This window comes from Balaenoptera musculus, chromosome 4 (genome assembly GCF_009873245.2).
Source record: "Balaenoptera musculus isolate JJ_BM4_2016_0621 chromosome 4, mBalMus1.pri.v3, whole genome shotgun sequence".
Classification (NCBI taxonomy): Eukaryota; Metazoa; Chordata; class Mammalia; order Artiodactyla; family Balaenopteridae; genus Balaenoptera; species Balaenoptera musculus.
In genome coordinates, this window is record NC_045788.1 from 97,551,637 (window position 1) to 97,575,927 (window position 24,291).

Genomic DNA, 24,291 nt, shown 5'->3' on the forward strand with positions numbered 1-24,291 from the left:
CGGTGAGCAGGGGCTACTTTTCCTTGCGATACACAGGCTTCTCATTGCAGTGGCTCCTCTTGTTGCAGAGCACGGCACAGGCTCTAGGTGCAGGGGCTTCAGTAGCTGTGGCACATGGGCCATAGAGTGCAGGCTCAGTAGTCGTGGCGCACGGGCTTAGCTGCTCCGTGGCATGTGGGATCTTCCTGGACCAGGGATCAAACCCATGTCCCCTGCATTGGCAGGCGGATTCTTAACCACTGTGCCACCAGGGAAGTCCCGGGTAATAAGCTCTTGTTCCTCATCTCTTCTAGAAGTGAAATGGTTACCAGAGGGATGTGTATTTACACTTTTACTTAAGTTGAAAAATGAAGCCAGACTTTTCCTGAATGTCTGATTTGGTTGACTGGTTTGCCAGTGATGACTTTTAGATTATATGGCAGACGTTAATATACATCTTTTGCAATTATTTAAACCTTGAATAAAAAATTCTAGATGCCAGCTTTAAAATGTGTGAAGGCGTACTTAGTTAAAAAAAATTCTTTTAGAACAAATTACCGAAAGAGAATTAAGAAAACAATTCCATTTACAATAACATTAAAATGAATAAAATACTTACGAATAAATTTAACCAAGGAAGTAAAAGATCTGTATAGTAAAACTATAAGACATTGATGAAATAAAATGAAGAAGACACAGATAAATGGACTGATGTTCCATGTTCATGGATTGGAAGAATTAATATTGTTAAAATGTCCATACTATCCAAATGATCTACAGATTCAATGTAATTCCTACCTATCAAAATTTCCAATGTAATTTTTCACAGAAATAGAAAATACAATCCTAAAATGTACATGGAACCCACAAAAGACCCTGAATAGCCAAAGCAATCTTGATAAAGAACAAAGCTGGAGGCATCACATGTCCCTGATTTCAAACTATACTAGAAGCCTATAATATCAAAACAGTTGGTATTGCATAAAAAAAAGACACAGAGACCAGTGAAACACAAAAGAGAGCCCAGACATAAACCAATCCATATATGGTCAATTAATTTTCAACAAAGGAGCCAAGAATATACAAGGGGGAAAGGATAGTCCCTCTTCAATAACTGGTGCTGGAAAAACAGGATATCACATGCAAAAGAATGAAATTGGACTCCTGTCCTACATTATACACAAAAATCAACTCAAAATGGATTAAAGATTTTACCCTAAGACCTGAAACTAAAGTCCTAGAAAAAAAATATAGGGGGAAGCTCCCTGACACTGGTCTTGGCAATGATGTTTTGAATTTGACACCAAAAGCAAAGGTAACAGAAGTAAAAATAAGCCAGATAGACTACATCAAACTAAAAAGAGCTTCTGCACAGCAGAGGAAACCCACGAACAAAAATGAAAAGGTTATCCTATGGAATGGGAAGACAATATTTGCAAACCACATATAACTGATAGGGGTTATTATCCAAATATACAAAGAACTCATACAACTCAAAGCAGAAAATTCAAATAACCGAATATTAAAAAATGGGCAAAGGACCTAAACAGACATTTTCCAAAGAAGACATACAAATGGCCAAGAGGTATATGAAAAGGCACTCCACATCACTAATCATCAGGGAAATGCAGATCAAAACCACAATGAGATATCATCTCACATCTGTGAGGATGTCTATTATCAAAAAGACAATAGATAACAAATGCTAGGGAGGATGCGGAGAAAAGGGAACTGCTGCACACTGCAGATGGGAATGTAAACTGGTATAGCCACTATAGAAAACAGTGTAGAGGTTTCTCAAGAAATTAAAAATAGAACTACCATGTGATCCTTTGGTATATATCCCAAGGAAATGAAATCACTATCTTGAAGAGACATCTGTACTCCCATGTTCACTGCAGAATTATTCACAATAGCCAAGATATGGAAACAGTCTGAGTGTCTGACAACGGATGAATGGGTAAAGAAAATGTGGCGTGTATGTGTGCATATATACAAATGTATTTTACAATATAAATATGTAAATGCATCATTACATATACAATGAATTATACGTAAATATATGTAAAGTATATTTTATACAATGTATGTAAAAGTATATTTATATATAATGTATACATATAAGTGCTATATATAATACATTATACATCTACAGTACATATATACATTTACATGTGTGTACACACACATATATGTGTGGGAATACACACACACACACGTGTATATATATGGTGGAATATTATTCAGCCTTTAAAAAGAAGGAAATCCTGCCATTTGCAATAACATGGATGAACCTAGAGGGCATTATGCAAAGTGAAATAAGCCAGGCAGAGACAGACAAACAGTGCATGGTATTACTTAAATGTGGATCTAAAAAAAAGTTGAACTCAGAAAGAGAGTAGAATGTGGTTGCCGGGGACTGGGGGAATGGGGAAATAGGGAGGGGCTGGTAAACTATAGTTATAAGATGAATACAGTCTGAGGTTATCATGTATAACACGGTGATTACAGTTGATAATACTGTATTTTATAATTGAAATTTGCTGAGAGAATAGAACATAGTGTTCTTACACACACAAAAAAGGGTGAACATGTGAGGTAATGGAACTATTAACTTGGTGGGAATCCTTTCATAATCATATATATGTATATCAAATCATCACACTGCATACTTTAAATATCTTATAATTTTATTTTCAATTATACCTCAATAAGTAAAAAAGACAGCATTTGCTAAAAGAAAGTGCTATAATTACTCTTTACAGGAACAAATTAATTGTACATAATAGAAAATTATTTTAGGAGATAGGAGCAAACATTTGAAAACCACTGCTCTGTGAGATATGAACTAAAAAGAATGCAAGCACAATGATAAATGAGAATTTTTCTTTAGGCTGATAAGTTTCTCTAACACACAGAGTGTTCCTTGAGAAAGACACTTCAGATGTGGACCAGGTCCATGAACTAGTTTGTGTTCTTTGTTGGAGAGGCAATGTAGTATGGGGAAAGAGAACAGGCTCTGTCTGCCCCTTCCTGATCTTTCTGACCCTCAATTTTCATGGCTGTAAAATAGAGAATAATCTCAAACCCTATAGGCTCACCTGGGAATTAGAAGCAATAGCTGTACTACTGACTTAGATCAGTGCTTGGCAGCACATCACTGGCATTAAAAGAATGGTAGCTATTATATAGTCTCAAATAATTTTAGTCTTTGGGCTAGAACTAAAGTTATTTACTGCCTTTTTTAAGGTGAAAATTTAGCTACTAATCGAACACCTATGATATGCATTTTAAGTCATTTTTTCCAGTAATGATGACAGATTTTAGATTAGTCCTACCTGATGTTCTCTGTGAGAAAAATGGATGGCCCTGTAGGTCAGGAATATATGCTATGCCGACAGTTTGGGGTATTATCAATGATGAACAATTGGCTGAGTTAATATTGAGCCAGAATACCATTTCCAGAAAACATCTGACACATACATAGTAAAGCTTTAGTCAGTCCTGGCATCACCTGGGAACATGCTGTAATGCAAACTTTGAGGCCCATCCCCTGCGTACAAAATTGGAATCTGCCATTTAACAAGATTCCCAGGTGATTCAAATGAACCTTAAACTGTGAGAAGCACTGGTAGAGAACAGGCTCTGAGCAGAGACGATACAATCACCAGGTGTATATGTAACTCAGGTGGGAAAGATGAGTCAGGCAGGACCATAAAGAGTCTAACTTCTAATGACAGACTGGCATATACACGTGTATAAACACACACACAACACGAACACAGGCGTAGATCAGTGGTTCTCAACTGGGGGTGATGCTGCACCCCCAGAAGATACTGGCCAATGTCTGGAGATATTTTTGGTTGTCACAACTGGGGAGATGTTACGAGCATCTCCTGAGTAGAGACCAAGGATGCTGCTAAACATCTTACAAGGCCCTCCACCATAAAGAATCAGTTGGCCCAAAATGTCAACAGTGCTGACGTTGAAGAAACCCTAGCATAGATTATACAAACATATTAATTGGAAAAGTCACAGACGCATATTAATTGGAACTATTCATGGGAAAAGGAGCAATAATTTGACCTCACAGTTCTGAGGAGAAGAATTTCATATCTGGACATCCCAAGGTCTATGCTGCTTTCAAGATTATGAGTACCCTGGTTAAAAGCTCTCAAAATCACTTATCTGCTGTTACTAGCAAAACCAGAGTCAATGATAATCTGTATTAGCATATAAAGTCAGTCAGCATCAATGCCTAGAGCCTGTTAATATGCAAAGAAAAATAATGGAGACAGAAAATTGTTACTGTTTGGTTTAAAACCCAATCCTACTGAAGAAGGAAGCTGCCTTAGGACCCTCAAACTCCACACCCTTCTTACCAAAAGATACCAAGTCTATACCCTCATTGTACACATCCACAATCCCTTGTCTGCAATTTCAAAGATCTAAAAACTACATAAAGTTTTTGCTAAATTGTGGCAGCAAAACTTCTTATCGGAACTCATTTGGCAGCAAAACCTGAATGGATGTGAGGTTATTTATTATCTTAATTATCCCACTTAGTGTAACTATTCACATGGTTCACTGTAGAAGTATTCAGAGGTTTACTTAGGAGGTGGTGCCACAGGCCTTACTGAAGCTGTTATGTAATATATGGTGAATGCTCCTACTGCCCTTCTAAAATTTGAAAACTCTAGAATTTTGGAAACATTTGGCTTTGGAAATTCTAGATAAGTGATTGTGGACCTCAAATAACTAAAATGCAGTCAACACTCAGCAAATATTTGCTAAAAGCATTCAAATAAATATTTGAAAGAAAAAAAATAACATAGTCGACTATGTGTGTGTATATACACATAAACACACACACTTGTATTATATACTCACATAAATATATATATCCCTGCATTAGTAATTAGCATTGTGGCAATTAGCTTCCTTGTTTAGGGCACTGTGCACAACAGGCCAGGCTTGCAGCTTCAAATCTTGTAAGACCAGCTAACTTTACAAAGAAACACCTTTCTTCAAGACTATAAATTAACCTCAAACTTTATCCTTCAAAATGCTTCTGGATATAAGGCAAGAAATAGTGAATGATTTAGGATAAACCCAGTCACCATACCAGAAGAAGTGCTGATTCCAATTCAGTAGCATAACCAGTGTCTCTGTCTCTCTCTTTTTTTTTTCTCTCTCTCTCTCATACATACATCACAACCCTGCAATGTGTAATAGCATTACAAGCACCCTACGGGCTCTGGAAAGGTTCCATCAGGGCCTCCCTCCTATCCTGGATTCACACTGGTTGATGGTTGGGGGTATAACTCTTTCTGCATATAAATTCCTATTTTCCTCCCTGAAAGGCTTTACCTGACTAGCCTGTTGACTGTCCTAAGGTGTGCTCATGGGACTGGTCCAGGGCAACAGCAGGTTGTTAGGAAACAAGTAGTAAGGAAATGCTGAGAGCAAATGTATTCGAATTGTCAGTTTCACATGTCTAACTGTGTAAGATGGGGCTTGGAAACAGATGGGGATACCAGCCAATTTTCAGAAACCATGAAAAAGATAAATGAACTTGCACCATGCTGAAAAAGATGCATCATGCTTGCTGCTGAAAACACTGAACACAACGGAAACCGAAGCATCTTCAAAATCTTTTTTGCCAGTTATGGCAATGCCAAGATTCACTGATGACCATTCAATTTTAATGTTCTTTTCATTATACTTCAAACAGTCTTCCCTCCTTCGTATCCTAAGAAAACATACCTTCTTCTCATGAAAATGAAATAGCACATGGTATTATTTAATAAGTTGAAAAATCCTGAAAAGTTTTTGTGAAACTGTTCTCTAATAAAATTCTAAGAACTGTGATGTAGAGAGGGGAAAATATTTCACTGCAGTACTGTTAAATACCATTCTAATGCTAAGGTGGGAGGAAGAAGCACTTTGCCAAAGTTTCTGTGACCACTTCACCACCAAAGCAGTTTACCCATGGATGCTGACACTGGGTTGTGAAGTCCCATTACCTTTCAGGAGGGAGCCACCGTGCTTCTCTTCTCAGGTTCCCATGTGTCTCAAATAGGGAGTGGGACAGAGCCAGAAGCCATGGGCAAGCCTCTTGCCAAGACTGTGGATGAGATCATCAACCACCCCACCCCGGCATCCAGACCAGCTTCTTCAGAATTTCACAGGCCACAGCCCTTGGGCCAGCCTGTCAGGTTCTCAAAACAGGAAAACCAAAAGTGGATCCTCCCCATAAAAAAGTTTGAAAGTTCTTACATTATACAATTATTTTAAACACGTTCCTCTTGTGTAGTGTAATTACAGAAGAGTGGATTAGAATCTCAAAAAGGACTCTATTTCCAAGAAGAATACCCCAAGTTAACTTCCTAGTAAAATGTCCTCTCAAATCCTAAATAACTTTAAAAAGAAAGTTCTGTGGCAAGAATTAAAGACATGCATTGGACAGTTAACTCATTCCTAGTAGAAAAGATATATTAAAATATTATAAATTCTCTATGCTTGATCAGAAAACAAATATTTATAACTTTTCATCCATGACAAGTCCTTTAGTTCAATTCTTCAGGTATTCCATCCTATTTTAGCTTCTGTATAACAATACTGCAAAGCTGTAATTACACCCTCTATAATCAGCCCATTCCCAGTGTAATTAAGGAGTGCCACAAATTTAAAACTATGACTTCAATACTGAGGGAAAAAATGTGTGGAAGAGACAGTTTATATTGCAGGTAAAATGTCCTCCTGCTTTGTTGACAAACTTAAAACGTAAAGAAAAAAAATAACATGTTATCATAGAGTCATCATTCAAGAGGGACTCATTATGTTCCTGATAAGAGTTTTTCCTCCATCATTTCTAACATGTCACTCATCAAGCTCTTTTGTATCAAATCCCATGCTCTTCCCAAGTGTTATGAAAACTCTAAACCCCTTTAGGTGCCTGTCAATTACTCTCATTCAACTACCATCCACTGTGGGGATAGAGATATATGTGAATTGATTCCTGACACAATGTCAGGCTAGTGTAAACCAAATTTAAACTGGCAAACAGGTCCATCAGTAAAGTGCCTAACTTCTAAGCAATGTGAATAAATTTTATCTTAACTAAGAATCAGAAAGCTGATCACCAAACATTAATGTATCACATAATGGTTCATGCCAACCATTTGATAAATATAATAATAACCACATTAATAAAATGGATCAACAGCAACAATTATCAAATGTTTATTATGTGCCAGCACTGTGAGAATCTTAGACAAATTATCTCATTTAATTTTCACAGATGGCCCCTGAGATAATACAATTATTGCCTCCATTTTTCATAGAAGAAACTGAAGCCCTGGGGATGTTAAATAACTGCCCAGGTTAATTAGTTGGTAAGAGTAGGGCCAGTCTGGAAGCTTCCTCCAACTGAATCTCAAGCTTGTGTCTGTTTTTACAGCCTTCAGGCTACAATGTCTACTGATTATATGTTATACAAGCAATTTAAACCAAATATTCTTGCCCTCCTGGTGAACTGCAACTGTTACCAATCAATGAGGGGTGGGAGGAAAGCAGGTAGTGAAAACAAAAAAAGCAAGACATCTGTTTAATCAAGATTCTCCTCCCCCATCAAATTCAGGAACTCCTTTCCAGATACTGTATGAGTCGATACTGTCTTACTAAATTACATAAATGTTTACTCACAGCTGACAAGTTACTAAAGCACCAGTTACAAAATAGAATGCGCTCTTGTATTTTTCAGATTAAAGAGGTTAATTGACCAAGAAACGGAGTCCCAGAAGAAGAAGGAGCAAGAAAAAGAGAAGAGGGTCACTGCCCTGAAAGAGGAGCTGACCAAACTGAAGTCTTTTGCTTTGATGGTGGTGGACGAACAACAAAGGCTGACGGCACAGCTTGCCCTTCAAAGACAGAAAATCCAAGACCTAACCACGAGTGCAAAGGAAACACATGCTAAACTAGCCCTTGCTGAAGCCAGAGTTCAGGAAGAAGAGCAGAAGGCAACCAGACTAGAGAACGATCTGCAAACGCAGACCACAAAGTTTCACCAGAACCAAGAAACAATTATGGCGAAGCTCACCAATGAGGACAGCCAAAATCGCCAGCTTCGACAAAAGCTGGCAGCACTCAGCCGGCAAATTGATGAGTTAGAAGAGACAAACAGGTCTTTACGAAAAGCAGAAGAGGAGCTGCAAGATATAAAAGAAAAAATTAACAAGGGAGAATATGGAAACTCCAGCATTATGGCTGAGGTTGAGGAGCTCAGGAAACGTGTGCTAGAAATGGAAGGGAAGGATGAAGAGCTCATAAAAATGGAGGAGCAGTGCAGAGATCTCAATAAGAGGCTGGAAAAGGAAACATCACTGAGTAAAGACTTTAAACTCGAGGTTGAAAAACTCAGTAAAAGAATTATGGCTCTGGAAAAATTAGAAGATGCTTTCAACAAAAGCAAACAAGAATGTTACTCTCTGAAATGTAATTTAGAAAAAGAAAGGATGACCACAAAGCAGTTATCTCAGGAACTGGAGAGTTTAAAGATAAGGATCAAAGAGCTAGAAGCCATTGAAAGTCGGCTGGAGAAGACAGAATTCACCCTAAAAGAGGATTTAACTAAACTGAAAACATTAACTGTGATGCTGGTAGATGAACGGAAAACAATGAGTGAAAAATTAAAGCAAACTGAAGATAAGTTACAAGCTGCTGCTTCTCAGCTTCAAATGGAGCAAAATAAAGTGACAACGGTTACTGAGAAGTTAATTGAAGAAACTAAAAGGGCACTGAAGTCCAAAACTGATGTGGAAGAAAAAATGTACAGTGTAACGAAAGAGAGAGATGATCTAAAAAACAAACTGAAAGCAGAAGAAGAGAAAGGAAATGATCTCCTGTCCAAAGTTAACATGTTGAAAAACAGGCTTCAATCATTGGAAGCAACTGAGAAAGATTTCCTAAAAAACAAATTAAATCAAGATTCTGGTAAGTCCACAACAGCATTACACCAAGAGAACAATAGGATTAAAGAGCTCTCTCAAGAAGTGGAAAGACTGAAACTGAAGTTAAAGGATATGAAAGCCATTGAGGATGACCTCATGAAAACTGAAGATGAGTATGAGACTCTAGAACGAAGGTATGCTAATGAACGAGACAAAGCTCAATTTTTATCTGAAGAGCTGGAACATGTTAAAATGGAACTTGCCAAATACAAGTTAGCAGAAAAGACAGAGTCCAGCCATGAACAATGGCTTTTCAAAAGGCTTCAGGAAGAAGAAGCTAAATCAGGTCACCTCTCAAGAGAAGTGGATGCGCTGAAAGAGAAAATTCATGAATACATGGCAACTGAGGACCTGATATGTCACCTCCAGGGAGATCATTCAGTTCTGCAAAAGAAACTCAGTCAACAAGAAAACAGGAACAGAGATTTAGGAAGAGAGATTGAAAATCTCACTAAAGAGTTAGAGCGGTACCGTCATTTCAGTAAGAGCCTCCGGCCCAGTCTCAATGGAAGAAGAATCTCTGACCCTCAAGTATTTTCCAAAGAAGTTCAAACAGAAGCAGTGGACAATGAGCCACCTGATTACAAGAGTCTCATTCCTCTGGAACGAGCAGTCATCAACGGTCAGTTATATGAGGAGAGTGAGGACCAGAATGAGGACCCTCATGATGAGGAGTCCGTGCTGTCCTTCAAATGCAACTCATCTACTCCCTGTCCTGTTAACAGGAAGCTATGGATTCCTTGGATGAAGTCCAAGGAGGGCCATCCTCAGAATGGAAAAATACAAACTAAACCCAGTGGCAACTTCGTGCAACCTGGAGATCTAGTCCTAAGCCACACACCTGGGCAGCCACTTCATATAAAGGTTACTCCAGACCATGTCCAAAACACAGCCACTCTTGAAATCACAAGTCCAACCACAGAGAGTCCTCACTCTTACACAAGCACTGCAGTGATACCAAACTGTGGCACCCCAAAGCAAAGGATAACCATCCTCCAAAATGCTTCCATAACTCCAGTGAAATCAAAAACCTCTGCTGAAGGCCTTATGAATTTCGAGCAAGGCATGTCCCCAATTACCATGGCAACCTTTGCCAGGGCACAGACCCCAGAGTCTTGTGGTTCCATAACTCCAGAAAGGACAATGTCACCTATTCAGGTTTTGGCTGTTACTGGTTCAGCTAGCTCCCCTGAGCAGGGACGCTCTCCAGAGCCGATAGAAATCAGTGCCAAGCACACGATTTTCAGAGTCTCCCCTGATCGGCAGTCATCGTGGCAGTTTCAGCGTTCAAACAGTAACAGTTCAAGTGTGATAACTACTGAGGATAATAAAATCCACATTCACTTAGGAAGTCCTTACATGCAAGCTGTAGCTAGCCCCGTGAGACCTGCCAGCCCTTCAGCATCACTGCAGGATAACCGAACTCAAAGCTTAACTAATGGGGCACTAAACAAAACAACCAATAAAGTCACCAGCAGTATTACTATCACACCAACAGCCACACCTCTTCCTCGACAATCACAAATTACAGTAAGTAATATATATAACTGACCACCCTCCCTTATTTGGTTTATACTGATATTATTGCAAGGAACTCAGTCCTTTTTAATTATCCCTCCACATCCCTCAAAAGACTGACTGAACTTGTACTTCGGGAAGGTTTATGCATGAACTATCCAAGAGTATCTGAAACTAACTAAGTGTTGCCTGCATAGTCATATCAAGCGTGCACTTACTGTATATTTTTTCATTTACATACCTGTATGGAAAATATTTAGTCTGCACTTGTATAAATACATCTTTATGTATTTCATTTTCCATAACTCACATTAATTTGACTGCAACTTGTCTTGGTGAAATACTTTAACATTATAAAGCAGTAAATAATTTGTTATTTTTACCATTGCTTGCTGAATTTTCTTTTGGTCATTTTGTGTTCTTTTTTTTGCATGTATAATAGAATTTTATTTCCTGTTCATAATGTCTATTAATTCTTCCTTAGAAACAAACAGGACCTACTTCCCATATACAGTCAACTTCTGATCACATATTAGAGGAGGAGGAGGAAGTAGTTGAAATAAATGAAATTTTATGGCTCTTTGATTTCAAAGTGAACTATAAGGTCTCTCAGGAGCAAACTTCATGCTTGAGATGTATCTCAATATCCCTGGTGCCCAGCACAGTGCTTAGCACTGTGTTAGGAATTTAGTTACTTAATAAATGTTTACTGATAATCACTGAATAAAATAATGTTAAATAATTTGCTTTTGTGAGCACATATGAGCTGATGGTGAAAGTAAAAAGCTTTGAAATGTGATAGTAAGCCAGAAAAAGCACATTTGGAAATACAAGTTACCTTCACAATCAAGAGTTGACTGTATTTCTACCATAGATGAAAATCCCCTTAAAACATTTATGTCTACATCCAAACCTGGAATCAGCCACTAAGACATATGCTCTTGAACACTGCTTCAAAGCAAAAATGTCTTTCTTGTTCCTTTTTCCTATTAGGTTCCCAAAATAGTTTGAATTACTTAAGGTAGGTGCTTCCTACCTTGCTTGTTTGTTAGTGGGCTACATTCAGAAGCTTAAACTTAACTGTGTGTGTTCTGTTTTTTTTTTAACCTCCCAACAAGCAAATAAAAACCAAAGATAATTACAATGTAAGTTATAGAAAAGGCATATTAAAAAAAAATATAGTATGTTAGTTGAGGGAAGTTTCTCCTATGATTATTGTTACACCATTTTCAAGATATGTGAGAAAAACTCAGTAATCCTTAAAAAAAAAAAAAAAAGCATCCTAGGAATTCTGATACTCTGCTAATGGGACTCAGCATAATCTGTACTTCTGTAGCAGAGAACAACAGCTTTCAGAGGAACATTTTAAATTACAAATCTGGTCCCCAAGCCACATTCAAAAAAGATGATTTCAGACAAAGTAGCTCATTGTCATTTTCCCTTTTCCAACCTCATAACTGTTAATTTAGTGTGGTCAATTTTATTGCCAGTTATTGATTTTAAACACAATTCATTTAGACACCCAGGCAAACTGTGAAGATCTTTAGAAGTAAAAGGAATCTTTCACAATTATCCTCCTTTCCCTGCAAAATCAATTTCATGATAGCAAAGCAAGGATTTGTTGACAGAAACACTTCCATGGTGATGAACTGCAACACCAACGCTGTGGGCTTGCATCATCATTAAATAAATTTGGATGAAAGCTGAGGCTAGTGATGAATGAGAAAGCTTCTGTTTAAACACATTTATCTTGGGAATTGGCAGTGACCCAACTGTATTACAAAATACATGATGGTCTAAATGTTTTCCAAAACTGTTTTTATTTTTAAGTCGCCTTGGGTTAGAACTTTAGAAGAAACTACATACATCATTTTACATCTTTCAAAGTAGACATTGATAACATTGCTGCATGAGATGTCTTTCTAGATAATAAGAGAGTACATATAATGTTTTGGTGGGTAGCGATCAACTAATCATGAAATAATAAACAGAAACCAGAAAGAATTAAAGGACAAAGTCTTCCCAGCACTTCCCAACTTTTGTCACATAATGACACAAACAGAAAACACACTGGATACAATGGATAAAGAGGCAGAGATGATCAGGGACTCCTGTCATCCTCAGGTTCCTCCTGGCTGCCCCAAGTACTGAGGGAAAGATCCATTTTTGGCACCCCTGTAACTAATAGAGTTTGAGAGGCTCTGGGCTATTCATTAGTCGAACTGTTTTGTAAGGATTCAATTTCTTATCTTTTGTGAGCCAGAGCAATTTTATACAATAAAGTTAATACTACAAGTCCTGTGCTCCATGATTATGATGCACAAATTCTCATTTCATCATCTGCTCCAGATATTAACTATAAATAGGCTTCCCAAGTAATTAACGTTATTGGAAATTTACTGGACTTTCAAGGAACTGAACCTCTTTTAGAGGTTCCTCTACTAGGACTACTTCAGTGTAATGACTCATATCCACATCAAAATTTAGGAACACTGTCATATTAATAACATATATAGATTACTAAAAGTGCTACTAATTAAAGTTTATGGTAAAGAGAGCATCATCTCTGAAAAAAAGTATCTTCCCTTTTCCATAAAATCACACAAAGAATGACACATCCTAGATTTTTGGCCTTTAATTTCAAAAATAATTTTTTATAACTGCGTGTGTGCGCGCGTGTATGCGTGTGTGTTTGGGAGGTTACAGAATTTTCTTTTTCATTCACATAAAATCACAGAAGAACTTTGAAAACTAGGAAGGAGAGAGGAAGTGACACTGGAAAATCTTCATATGAGATATGTGAAAGTGGAGGGTTGTATTCTTGAAGAAAAGAAGGCCTTTGAGAGGCTCACAGAAGACAAGACTGTTTCTATAAACATCTGAAAAAATACCTTCCTTTCATTTCATTTCATCTGAAGTCCCAGCTTCAGAACCAAGATTCATTTTACTCAGTCCCCCTATCCCTTTAACTTTTTGAGCTGCAGCATTCTATCACAGATTTGAATGATTTTACCACATTCTTCTTCCCTTTTAAGAGCATTTGCAAAGCTTTCCCAAGGATGCCACTGCTCTGTGGGTCACCCCTTCCAGAAGGACAATGTGCATTACTATAGTTGGATCTTTACACACAAAGGAAAGTCTCTATAAGATGATGACAGGATTATATAAACTCTACCTAGAAGGTTTCTACAACTACATTTCACAATGCCAAGACATTAGGCATGGGGTCTTCATGACACCCAAAGTATAAATTAGGTTGCACTGTGAGATGGCCATAAAAGGGGTATTTAATTTAAAATTCTTAGACTTGTAGCCTAAGCATTCTGTGATCTTTATTGACTAAAATATAACTCCACACAAAAACATATTTTTAATAGCTTTTTTGATTCCGATTCTTTACAAAGTGAGTCTCCTTTGAAACTTGTTAGACAAAGGCAGGAAAAGAGATTTAATAACACTACAGTTTCCCTACATTTTGGTTTCTGTTGTTGTTTCCTCCTCCAAAATAATCATTTTACTTTGCAATCCTAAGAGAAAAGATAATCAGGCAATAATGCATGCCCGAAACATTAGGATCAATGTTTCTCAAAGTAAAATCCAAAACACATGTATGAGAATCCCCTGATGCCCCACCCAGAGCTATCAAGTCACAATCTCTGAGGGTAGGGCCCCGGAAGCTGCATTTTTTTAACAAGTTCCTCTGCTGATTAGTACGTACCTAAAGAAGGAATTCCATTGTTTTAGAAATTTCTATACTGATAAACACTAGCAAATACGTTCTGACTCTAGTCTTGCTCTAGCAGAATGAATTACACCTGTCTCAGGAAGTGTGACTATTCTACCCTCTAGTGGCTAGCATGACAAACAGAAGGCTTAGTCTCCAGGGTTTTTTTTTATTCAAGAGAAAAGCTCAATAAAAACTACCATTTTATAGGTGGGAAGGTTCCCAGTTTTATAACTGTAGCAAAGCATAGATGCCTGAATCTTTAACTGAGCAGTAGCAGGCTGTCTGACACCTACAAGCTCTGTTTCTCCCTCAGATCCCAGGCCCTCAACATAACCCTACAGCATTTCTTGGGAATGGTCCAGAACACACATTAAAGAGAGCAGTTTGGATGAGCCAAAACAAAGGACTCCATTCACCTTGGGCCACAGTGAAGCAAATGCAAGAACAAGGAAGATAAGCGGTTCAATAAAATCCCCAAACCTTAAACCCCCTTAAAATTCATTTTCATTTAGATTAAACTCCTTACCTTTCCAACAGATGGATTCTTCCACTGTGCAGTCAAATATGTCAGAGCAGGCAGCCCCCAAAGGCAATGCTGTAGGGTAAGGAATCCTTAGGGAGCCCAGCAAGTTAACTGGCCAACACACTCCTAAGTACTTTATAATTTGATAATGAATTAACACTGTTCATATGGCAACACATACAAATCTGTCAATATTCTATCAGGACACCAGGTTTTACAACACTTAGAATGGTGCCATAAAAATGTAATCTGGGCTAACCTTTAGCACTGCAGTCAGCAATCCTAGAGATAATCCTCTTGTGGCCTCATTTTAAAATTTCACTTATTTTTTCACAAAATTATTGGTCAAGAGAAATAAAAGTTATCTAATTATTTGAGATACTTTTTGGAAGCCTGAAATTAGTTTTCTTATTTTAGTGAGTTCCTTTTTCCTGCATAGCCAAATGGTTCTGTATGATATTTTTGGAAGGTTACCTATAAGAGACCTTTTTTTTTTTTTTTTTTTTTGCCTATTAGTTTAGTTTTGCTTTTTTAAAGGTTAGTCATCTTTGGATAACCAACAATAGGCCCTACAGACCTACAAAGGCTGTCTCACTCTCTGCCATTCTTTAGGTCCCTGGAAGGGTGGAGTGGGTTTACTAACTGACATAGCACTCCTGTCTCCGTGACATGCACAGCGTCTCAGCATGCAGTGTCTTCTCTTCAAAGCACATGGACACAACTGATCAATCCACTGATCATGACAAACTGAATTGGGCGGCTATTAAGGAGACAAAAGGTTCATTGTCCTTCAAGAGCTTCTGTCTGGTATGTAGAGATGAGAATCTTGAATCTGACTAAATATAAGCCTCAAAACAAATTTAAAAATCTGCACTGAAGAGTTTCATTGCATAAGGCTTGTTTCCACTAACTTGACAGATCAGCCCAGAGCACGTGCATATTTGAACATTTATATTTGTATTAATACCTTGTACCTTTGTCTCTTTCAAAGATACCGTACTATAAACCAGTATTTTCAGATGAGCTTTCCATTTCTCACATGCCTTTGGGAGAAATAAAGAGAAATCTAGACAACCAACCAACTTTGCCTTAATGGGGGAAAAATCGGTTTCACCAGGATTCCCAAGAACTTAAGAAATAACCCTTTACTGTTTCGACCTTTCAAAGAGTCCTCTCTGAGGAGTTTCAATCCCATTTGTATTAGCTTATAACCACCACAGGCACAAATGTCTATTAGGATACAAGCTCTATTCATTCCTTGACAAATCACCTATAAGAATGAATCCACAAATATTTATGAAGCACCTAATATTACTCATTGTTGTGCAGGACAGCTATGCAGGTGTTAAGATTTAGAATCTAAGGCGGGAGTTGAGGACTACCTTAAAAGGTAATTAAGAGCACAACACAGAAAAGGAATTCTATAGATAGCAAAGCACTTATAGGAGTTTGGAGGAGGAGCAGATTACTCTGGGCAGGGTTCAGGGGTCAGGTTTCAGAAACAGATAAGATTTGACTGGAGGAGGGGTGGTGGGCTGAGAGAGGAGGAAAACTTGGGATAGAGAGAAGACAAAAGGCTTTCCAGGAGGTGTTCAGCGCAGAGGTGTGGAGGCAGACAGGAGAGCAGAAAACCAGCATTCAGGGAACAGTGAGCAATGCAGTGTGGCTGATGTTGAGATGGCTGGGGCAGGGGAAAGGTGCAAAGGGCACGTACTGTCAGACCACGAAGGGCCTTTAATACCGTGCTAGGGGGCACTCTGTCCTCAAAGGTTTCTGGGCAGTGAGGTAAGAAAAAACTAATCCTTTATACACTGTTATTTTATTTCATAATAATCCTATAAAGTGGGTATCATCACAATTTTAAAGATTAAAAAAAATTAAATTGAGAGGTAAAGAAAATTGTTCCAGGTGGCTCTGTTTGTATGACGAAAAAGAGACATGAACATAGGTCTAATTCCATTGTCCCATGGCAACATACTGAGAAGCTACCTCAGTGCAAGGGGGGGAGCAAAATAAATTGCACCTAATGCTCTCCACTGCCCAGGGACACAGACAGGGCGCCTAACATTACCTGCCTGCGCTCTGCCTCAGAAGCCTGCCACTTTGGCCAGAACACTCGGAACACCCCTACGTATGCCTCCTCCCCATTGCTCTACCTGGACAGAATTCTCTTCTCTCATCAAGTGATCTACACTGAAAGGTCTGGCTCAAGCCTTACTTCTTCCGAAGTCTACCATGATCACCACAGACGAGAGTGGCAATCTGCCTCCCCTTTCAACTCCTCCCGTCTCCAGGCCACTATTAGGTTAACAAGAGATAATGAACATGAAAGGCCAAGCCCCACACAAATAAGCAGGCATGGGGAAGATTCACCTGGGGATGGTGCAGTGGATAAGAGACGGGAGAAAGCAAGACCAAGGAGAGGTACAAGTCCTCATTGTCAGGGAGCACTAAAGCTGCAGTCCAAGTCCACTCTATCCTAAAGCAGGAGTCATAAGCAAAGGCACAAATTCTAGGCATGAAGAATGAGTTTGGACAGGCTATCAACATGTGAAGAACAGAGGTACCTGATCGGCCTCAGAGATGGCTGGAGTGAAAAGCATCAGAAGTAAGTGAAAATGATCCATAGAAACAGCATCACAAGCATGCACATCAAAGCTTATAAGTAGGTGGCCACCTTGACAGTCCTGACAGTGACCAAAAACCTCCAGAAAAGGCAGTTTAGGAATCAAGGTCTAGCCATCAAAAAGACAAACACCACCAGCTTAGCCCAGAGGTGGTGGAACTTTTGCCTTTGCAGAACCCTAGAAAATCTTCCTGGGATGGTATACCCTCATTCAGGGTTTCCATTTCTCAAGCAACATCATGACTTATAAGGAAAGACTTACGGTCCCAAAATCACTAAAAAAAAAAAAAAAAAAAAGCATTGTGTATTTTTTGAGCTCAGAGGGAGAAGTGTTAGGGTTCATCCTTGTCAGTCTCTAAATTCTGCTTCCAATTTAGGATTAAATGACTGTAAACCAAGGGAGCATCACAAATAAAATTGCCATTTTAGAGGAAAATCTTCAAATTGGTCTCCAATTATCTCTCATAACAATTAAGTGTGTATAAAAACCGTCTTCAATGCGGCCACTCAAAGCAATTCCTCAAGAACAAACTACTATCCTTTACCATTAGTGAGTTGGCTGTTTTTTTCCCTTCTCTTTAAAAAAAAAGAGCTATTCCTTTTCTGTTCTTTGCCTTTTAATTGTGTTCTTGCCTGAATTCACTGATATCAGTCAGTTTTGAGGCCTCAGAAATGTATCATTTTATAGAAAGAGGAGTTAACTAAAAACTGCAGTAGGTCCCCAAAGAGTCCATAACATAAGAAACATTTAAACACCTGACAGTCCCTTCAGGGCAGCAGGGATTACTCTAAGAAGGATAATATCTCTCATAGTGACAGACATAAGCAACACAGTTTTTTTATATAAAACTTTTTATTCTGATTATAACAATAGTACATATTTATTGCAAAAATTTCAGAAAATATAAATGCTGCCAGAGCCGCTGATTTTAGCTTCTAAGAAGGATAATAAGAGGATTAGGGAGAACAATGGACAACTACTACTATTTTTTTAGGTCATCCTATCAACTATGGCCCTATTCCAGGCATTCTCAGACTACCAATGAGGAAGGAAATGTGCTATACGGGGACCACCCTGTAATTACTGATCACCCCTGTGCTAAGGAGTGCAAGATCCCCCCACAGAGTGTGAGTTTATGTAATCTGTCTGTTCAGCCCAGACACAATGGCCCAGGGGACAGCCTGGTCACTGCAGGAGAGGGGCAGGATTTCTCTCACCCCAGCTAGCCAATCAGTGCCTGGAAAATGGTTCAATCACTGTGCATTGTTCAAGTACTGGAAAGAAATGTCTCCTCAGAGGGCTGCTCTCAGAACTAGTTACACTCTTATCAGTTATTAAGATAGGCAGCCTTGTAGAGGGAATGTGGGCACAGGATAGGGCCCAACAAAACTCACCTCTCAGGCTCTGGGAAAAGGATATAGAAGTGCCCATGGTGGGAGAAGAAAAAAGGGGTAGATGAGGAGGAATTACATTTTCTCCCTGGGCTGTCTCAGCTACTTGAATGGTATCAACAATTTTTCTTTGATGATTCTCAAAGCAACAACTCCAAGTTTTCAGTGCCTACCAAACAGTTCCACATGGAAGGTCCAACTACACTTCACACTTGGCATGTGCCCCCACCCCAGTGCACTGTCACTCTTAGATTGCTCTTTGGATTGCTTTGTCTCACTTCTGGTGATGGTCCAGCACCTTCTCTGTCACCCAGGGTCAAAATCTGGGTCCCATTCTCCACTTCTCTGCTCATCCCCCAGATCCAGTCAGCCACTCTGCCCTGGTATTTCTTCCTCTGCCCTCCCCCTTTTATTTGTGCTAGTACTCCCCAAATCCACACCTCAGTACCGATGCTACTGTAAAATAGTAGCACCTCTAGTCCCTCACCTCTAATCCAACCTTCACTTGTATTGCTGGTGATCATTCTACAACACTGTCCTGATCATGGCAATTCTTCAGTCCCTCCCCTTAAAGCAGCACTTACTTAGCACTTACATTACCGAGTGCCCCAAATCCAAACCTTCTATCAGACCTCTACCTCCCACCTCATCTCCTTTTGAAACCCTGGACATAATCTGTACCCTCACCAGGACACAGTACTGACCATCCTCTCACACACTAGCAGGGCTTCTAACCCTCTACCTTTACTCATGCTGTTCCTAGGCCAGTAACGCTCTTCTCTCTTTGTCCCTTGTATTGAAATCTTACTCCTACCTCAAGTGCCAACTCCTCTAGAAAACTCTTTATTTTTCTCAATCTTCCTCTGAGTTTCCAAAACACTTCTGTTTGTACTTTTATTATAGCACTTCATTTTGCCTCGTTATAATCGTTTGTCACCCCTCCTATACTATAATCTCTTGAGAGCAAGAATCAGCTGTCATTTAATTTTGAAACTCTTATATCAATGATTCTCAAAATGCAGCCACTGATCACATTTATCAGAATTACCAAGGACTCCACAGATTTCTACATACCCACACCTATGAAATCCAGTTCAGGGAATCTGCATCTTAACAAGCTGCCTGGGTCATTCTTGGGCTTATAAAGTTTAAGAACTACTGTCCTACCTTATCCAGGACTTAAATACTGCTGGTAATAGGTGCTCAACAAAGGTGCGCAGGTCTAACAACACACCTGGTGGCCACAGTTGGCTCGCATTTGTTCTTTTCATAGAATCACTGAATGTCAAGATCAAAGGGCTTTATAGTTGGTATAACTGCCTCATTTTTTGAATAATTAAAAGATAGAAAAAGACAGGAAAGACTAGAAAAAAATATGTTTTCAAGTGAACTCTAAAAAAGAAAGACAATGAATAGACTAAGTAGGATAAGGAGGGAAAAGGATGTGAAGGTTCTTTTCTGGGCCAGAGGTGGTTAGAAACACAGCCCAGTAATTGACATTGCTTGGTCAGCTGCTGCAACTGCTATGCTTAGCAACATGTCTCCAATAATTAATTGGAGAGATGGGAGAACAAGGGATAAAGCAGAAAAACAAGAAAGGTAAAATAAACAAGAAGATAAGTTATGATTATGATCAAGAAATAGGCACCTTAAGAACAGATATAAGGAAAAAAACAAAGATAATAATGTTGACATTAGTAACAACTAACACAGACCTGACACTTCAGATGTGCCAGGGGCTTTCCTACACAATATCTCTACCCACTAAGGAACTTGCAAGTAGGCAGTCTAATCCCCAAATAAGGGTTACAGATGAGGAAACTAAGGTCTGGACAGGCTAACTGGCTTGCTCAAGGACACACAGCTGGGTGGTGCCAGAACCAGAATGGAGACCCACCCAGGTCTATCTGGCTCCACAGCCAGTGCTCTAGCCACTAATCCAAAGCTGTTGTAAAATATAAGCCGGCGAATGATTTTTTAAAATTACATGGGTGCAAATGAGGGAATGAGAAAGAGGGGAGTGGGTACCAAAACAGAAGAAGAAAAAAAGCTGAGGTGAAAAACCTGACAGATGAATAAAAAGAAAGGGAATAAACAAAACAGTTCAAGGTTAACATATTTTAACATTCTATTTCTACATGTGATGCTATGTGTCTGGGCACCAAATGGAAGCAACTAGGTTAGGAAGGATTTCTGAAAACTGTATTTCAATGCTTATTCTTGGATTGCCCTCACTGCCCATGGTGTTATTACTACAGAGAGATTGGGAGGTGACTAGGTACAACCACAAACCATGTTACATTATAAAATAAAGGCATCAATTTCCTCTCACCTTCACCTCAGAAATGGGACAACTCTTAAACATAAATCATAGCACTGTAGCTCTATTTAAAACCAAATGTTCTCTCACAAGAGGTTAGTGGGAATGAGCTAATGAAACTACAGAGTTTCCTTTTGAAGGACCCCCTGCCATATAAAACTGTAAAATCTTTAGTGATAAAGTTTTATTGTATAATGAGGAAGTTCTGAGAAGATCAAGAGAAAAAAGCCAAAGCAGCATATGAAACTGCAGGCTATCTGCCAGATTCATTACCTGTTGTTTCCTTTAAAAAAATAAATAAATAAATTAGCAGTGATTTACCAAACAATACAAAAGACAAAGGAGACAATAATATTTCAAAGATTTTTTTTCTCAATTTAGCATTTCCTCCTTTTCATCACCATATCCATCATCATTACTTATGTACTTTCCCATTTAACAGAGAAAAACAAAAATACAAAGCACTGCTATCCTGATAACACACGGCCTTGACCAAGCATTACACAGCTGGGTCCCTAAGGGAGTCAGGCAGCCCTGAATCCGCCCCCTCCCTGCACCACCCCAATGACCACAAATGAAAATGACCCACCGTCTTTGGGAGCCTTGAGCCTTTCCACCCCTAGAGCTAAAGGTGTAATGAGAGGCCCTGCAGTCCCTGGAGTCAGGAACATTCCTGAGGGAACACAGCTTTCTTACACAGTATGTTGCCAATACATCTCCAAAAAGTTCAAAGCACTTACAAAATCCATTTCATTTAGAGAAAAGGAAACATCCTGACTCCAACTGTATAACTAGGATCTGACAGCTTCCTCATAAATGCTGATTTTGTTCTGATGTTTGCCCTCCATGATAATGTGAAGGAGCACAAGGATCAAGTAGGAATTGGGTTATAGAATTAAGATTTTGAATAAAACATTTTCACCTCTCTATAATTCTTTTGGTCACTAAGGCTCACTGACATCTAATGCCTTGCTATAACCACAGAGTCTCATAGATAGCTCCGCTTCTTTTAAGAACCTATAGACCAAACAAGCCAACATTTAAAGAATTTAATGAATACTCCTTTTCTCTCTATTGTTCCCTAAATAAAAGCAAGGCCTCTGCCTCAATAAATTCAGCATCTTTCAGACCTGTAATCCATTCCAAATCCCAATCTCCATGTTGAACTGAGTTAAACATTAAAAAAAAAAACCAAAAAACTTTTCTTCTATGAATGAGCTTTCCAACATGCTTAATCTCCTCCAAGACATCTGCTTTCTGATGAAACCCAGGAGCCTCCAACTCTTGAGTAGAACATTCACTGTGTGGTCTTAAAAGAGGCATATGCACGGATTCCTCTTGCAATATGCACTCCAAATTTGGATAAAACTTTCTTGGAGCTATTTGACATAATGTTCTAAAAAATGATCCAAGAGATGACACATTTTAAAGCTCTATACCTCATTTACTGAAACATGTCCAAGTATAAAATTCATACAAGAAAAAAAAAATAGCATCATTTTTTTTTCAAAGATTTGAGAATGACATTTAGAGTTGTCCTAATAATATAACTAGCCTTTGCTGCCATCTAGAGGTAAAAACTATGTAGTGACATCAAGAGTTATCAAGAAAACCAAAATTAACTTGCAGCCATCAATAGTGTAGAAACAATGGGAGCCCAATAACTTTCAGGCAGCTGACCCTACCAATGACCACCATTCCAAGCCATATTGTCTTCACCAACACATATCAGTATAGCTTATAAGAAACAAGCCCCATCAATATTGTGTTCCATATCAATTAGTTTACTGGACAGATTTCAGTTCTGAATAACCTGTGGTACTCATACCACATTCCTAGACAATCTGAGTCAGTAGATTTTGAGATGGGATCTGGGCATCGCAGTGTTTTCAGAGCCCCACAGGTGGTTCTGATGAGCATCTAGGACCACTGGGCCATGAAACCCTGGCCTTCCACAGTGTTGAACCTCCCACACCCAGGCAGGTCAGAGTTCCAGGTTAGAAAAGACCTTAAAGCTTACATCTAAATGAGCTTCAACTATGGCAGTGTTTATCAAAGTATGTCAGGCTGACCACCTGCATCAGATAAATCACCCTGAGAGTTTATTAAAGATGTGGATTCCTGGGTGCATTCATAGACAAATGAATTACAGTTTCTAGAGGTAAGGCCCAGGAATCTACAATTTAAGTAGGATCCCATCATAGGTTTTTGTACACTAAATAGGACAATCAGTCTAAATCCTGACAAAGTTAAAGGACATCACTGAAACCTATCTTGTAAAGGCTATTATTAATGCTGTGGTTACAAGATCAGCTGACTTGAATTATGATTTCAAGTGCAGCTGCTACTTATTCACGGTTTGCACAATACGCAGATGTTCATAGAAATGTCCTGATCTGTGAAGTATTTCCTTCCTTTTTTATGCCTTAATATAACTTAGTGTTGCTTTTTTAAATTGTATACTTATTTTAGAAAATGTGGAGAATATAGAAGATATAAGAAAAATAAAAAGCACTATTACTCCACTACCCAGAGTTAACCACTGATAGCACTGGTATATTTTCTCCTAGTATTTTCTCTTCAAATATACATAGTTAAAGTATGTATATAGTTTTAAATCCTGCTTTTAACATTTCTGAATAAATACTTTCCTATATCTTGAAAAGCATAATTGTTTAAAGATGGCATGATATTTTCATGTGATTACAGTGTAATTCATTTACTCTATCCTGACTGTTAGAGCCTTAAACTGTGTCCATTTTTCATTGTTATAAATAATGCTAAAACAAAGAGCCTTGCCTACATCTCTGATTATTTCCTGGCAGGAGAATAATATCAGAGTATCAGTATCTCATTTGCCATGTTTAGGATCAAGTATAAAAAAAAAATGTCAGTAAGAACACTAAAGCCTAAAACGCTCCTAGTGCCTAGGCATGGAGAAGACTGTACCAAAAGAAAGCATATTCCCCATATAGTTTTTTTTTTTTTAAGTTTTATTTTATTTATTTATTTATTTATTTTATTTTTGGCTGTGTTGGGTCCTCGCTTCTGTGCGAGGGCCTTCCCTAGTTGCGGCAAGCGGGGGCCACTCTTCATCGCGGCCTCTCTTGTTGCAGAGCACAAGCTCCAGACACGCAGGCTCAGTAGTTGTGGCGCACGGGCCTAGTTGCTCCGCGGCATGTGGGATCTTCCCAG

At 38.7% G+C, this 24,291-nt stretch overlaps 2 protein-coding genes across 8 annotated transcripts in view; one reads left to right on the forward strand and one right to left on the reverse strand.

Moving 5' to 3' along the window:
- CMSS1 (cms1 ribosomal small subunit homolog) overlaps positions 1–24,291 on the reverse strand; it is a 392,970-nt gene that overhangs the window by 356,600 nt on the left and 12,079 nt on the right. The window lies entirely within an intron of this gene.
- FILIP1L (filamin A interacting protein 1 like) overlaps positions 1–24,291 on the forward strand; it is a 303,845-nt gene that overhangs the window by 274,917 nt on the left and 4,637 nt on the right. For 5 of the 7 annotated variants that reach the window (XM_036849941.1, XM_036849939.1, XM_036849942.1 and 2 more), the window contains one exon: positions 7,745–10,520. In XM_036849941.1, coding sequence (XP_036705836.1) covers positions 7,745–10,520 — 2,776 coding nt within the window. Of the gene's footprint in view, positions 1–7,744; positions 10,521–14,548; positions 14,708–15,370; positions 15,416–24,291 lie in introns of those variants that run through there. The other 2 variants (XM_036849944.1, XM_036849943.1) reach the window with 2 other exon arrangements.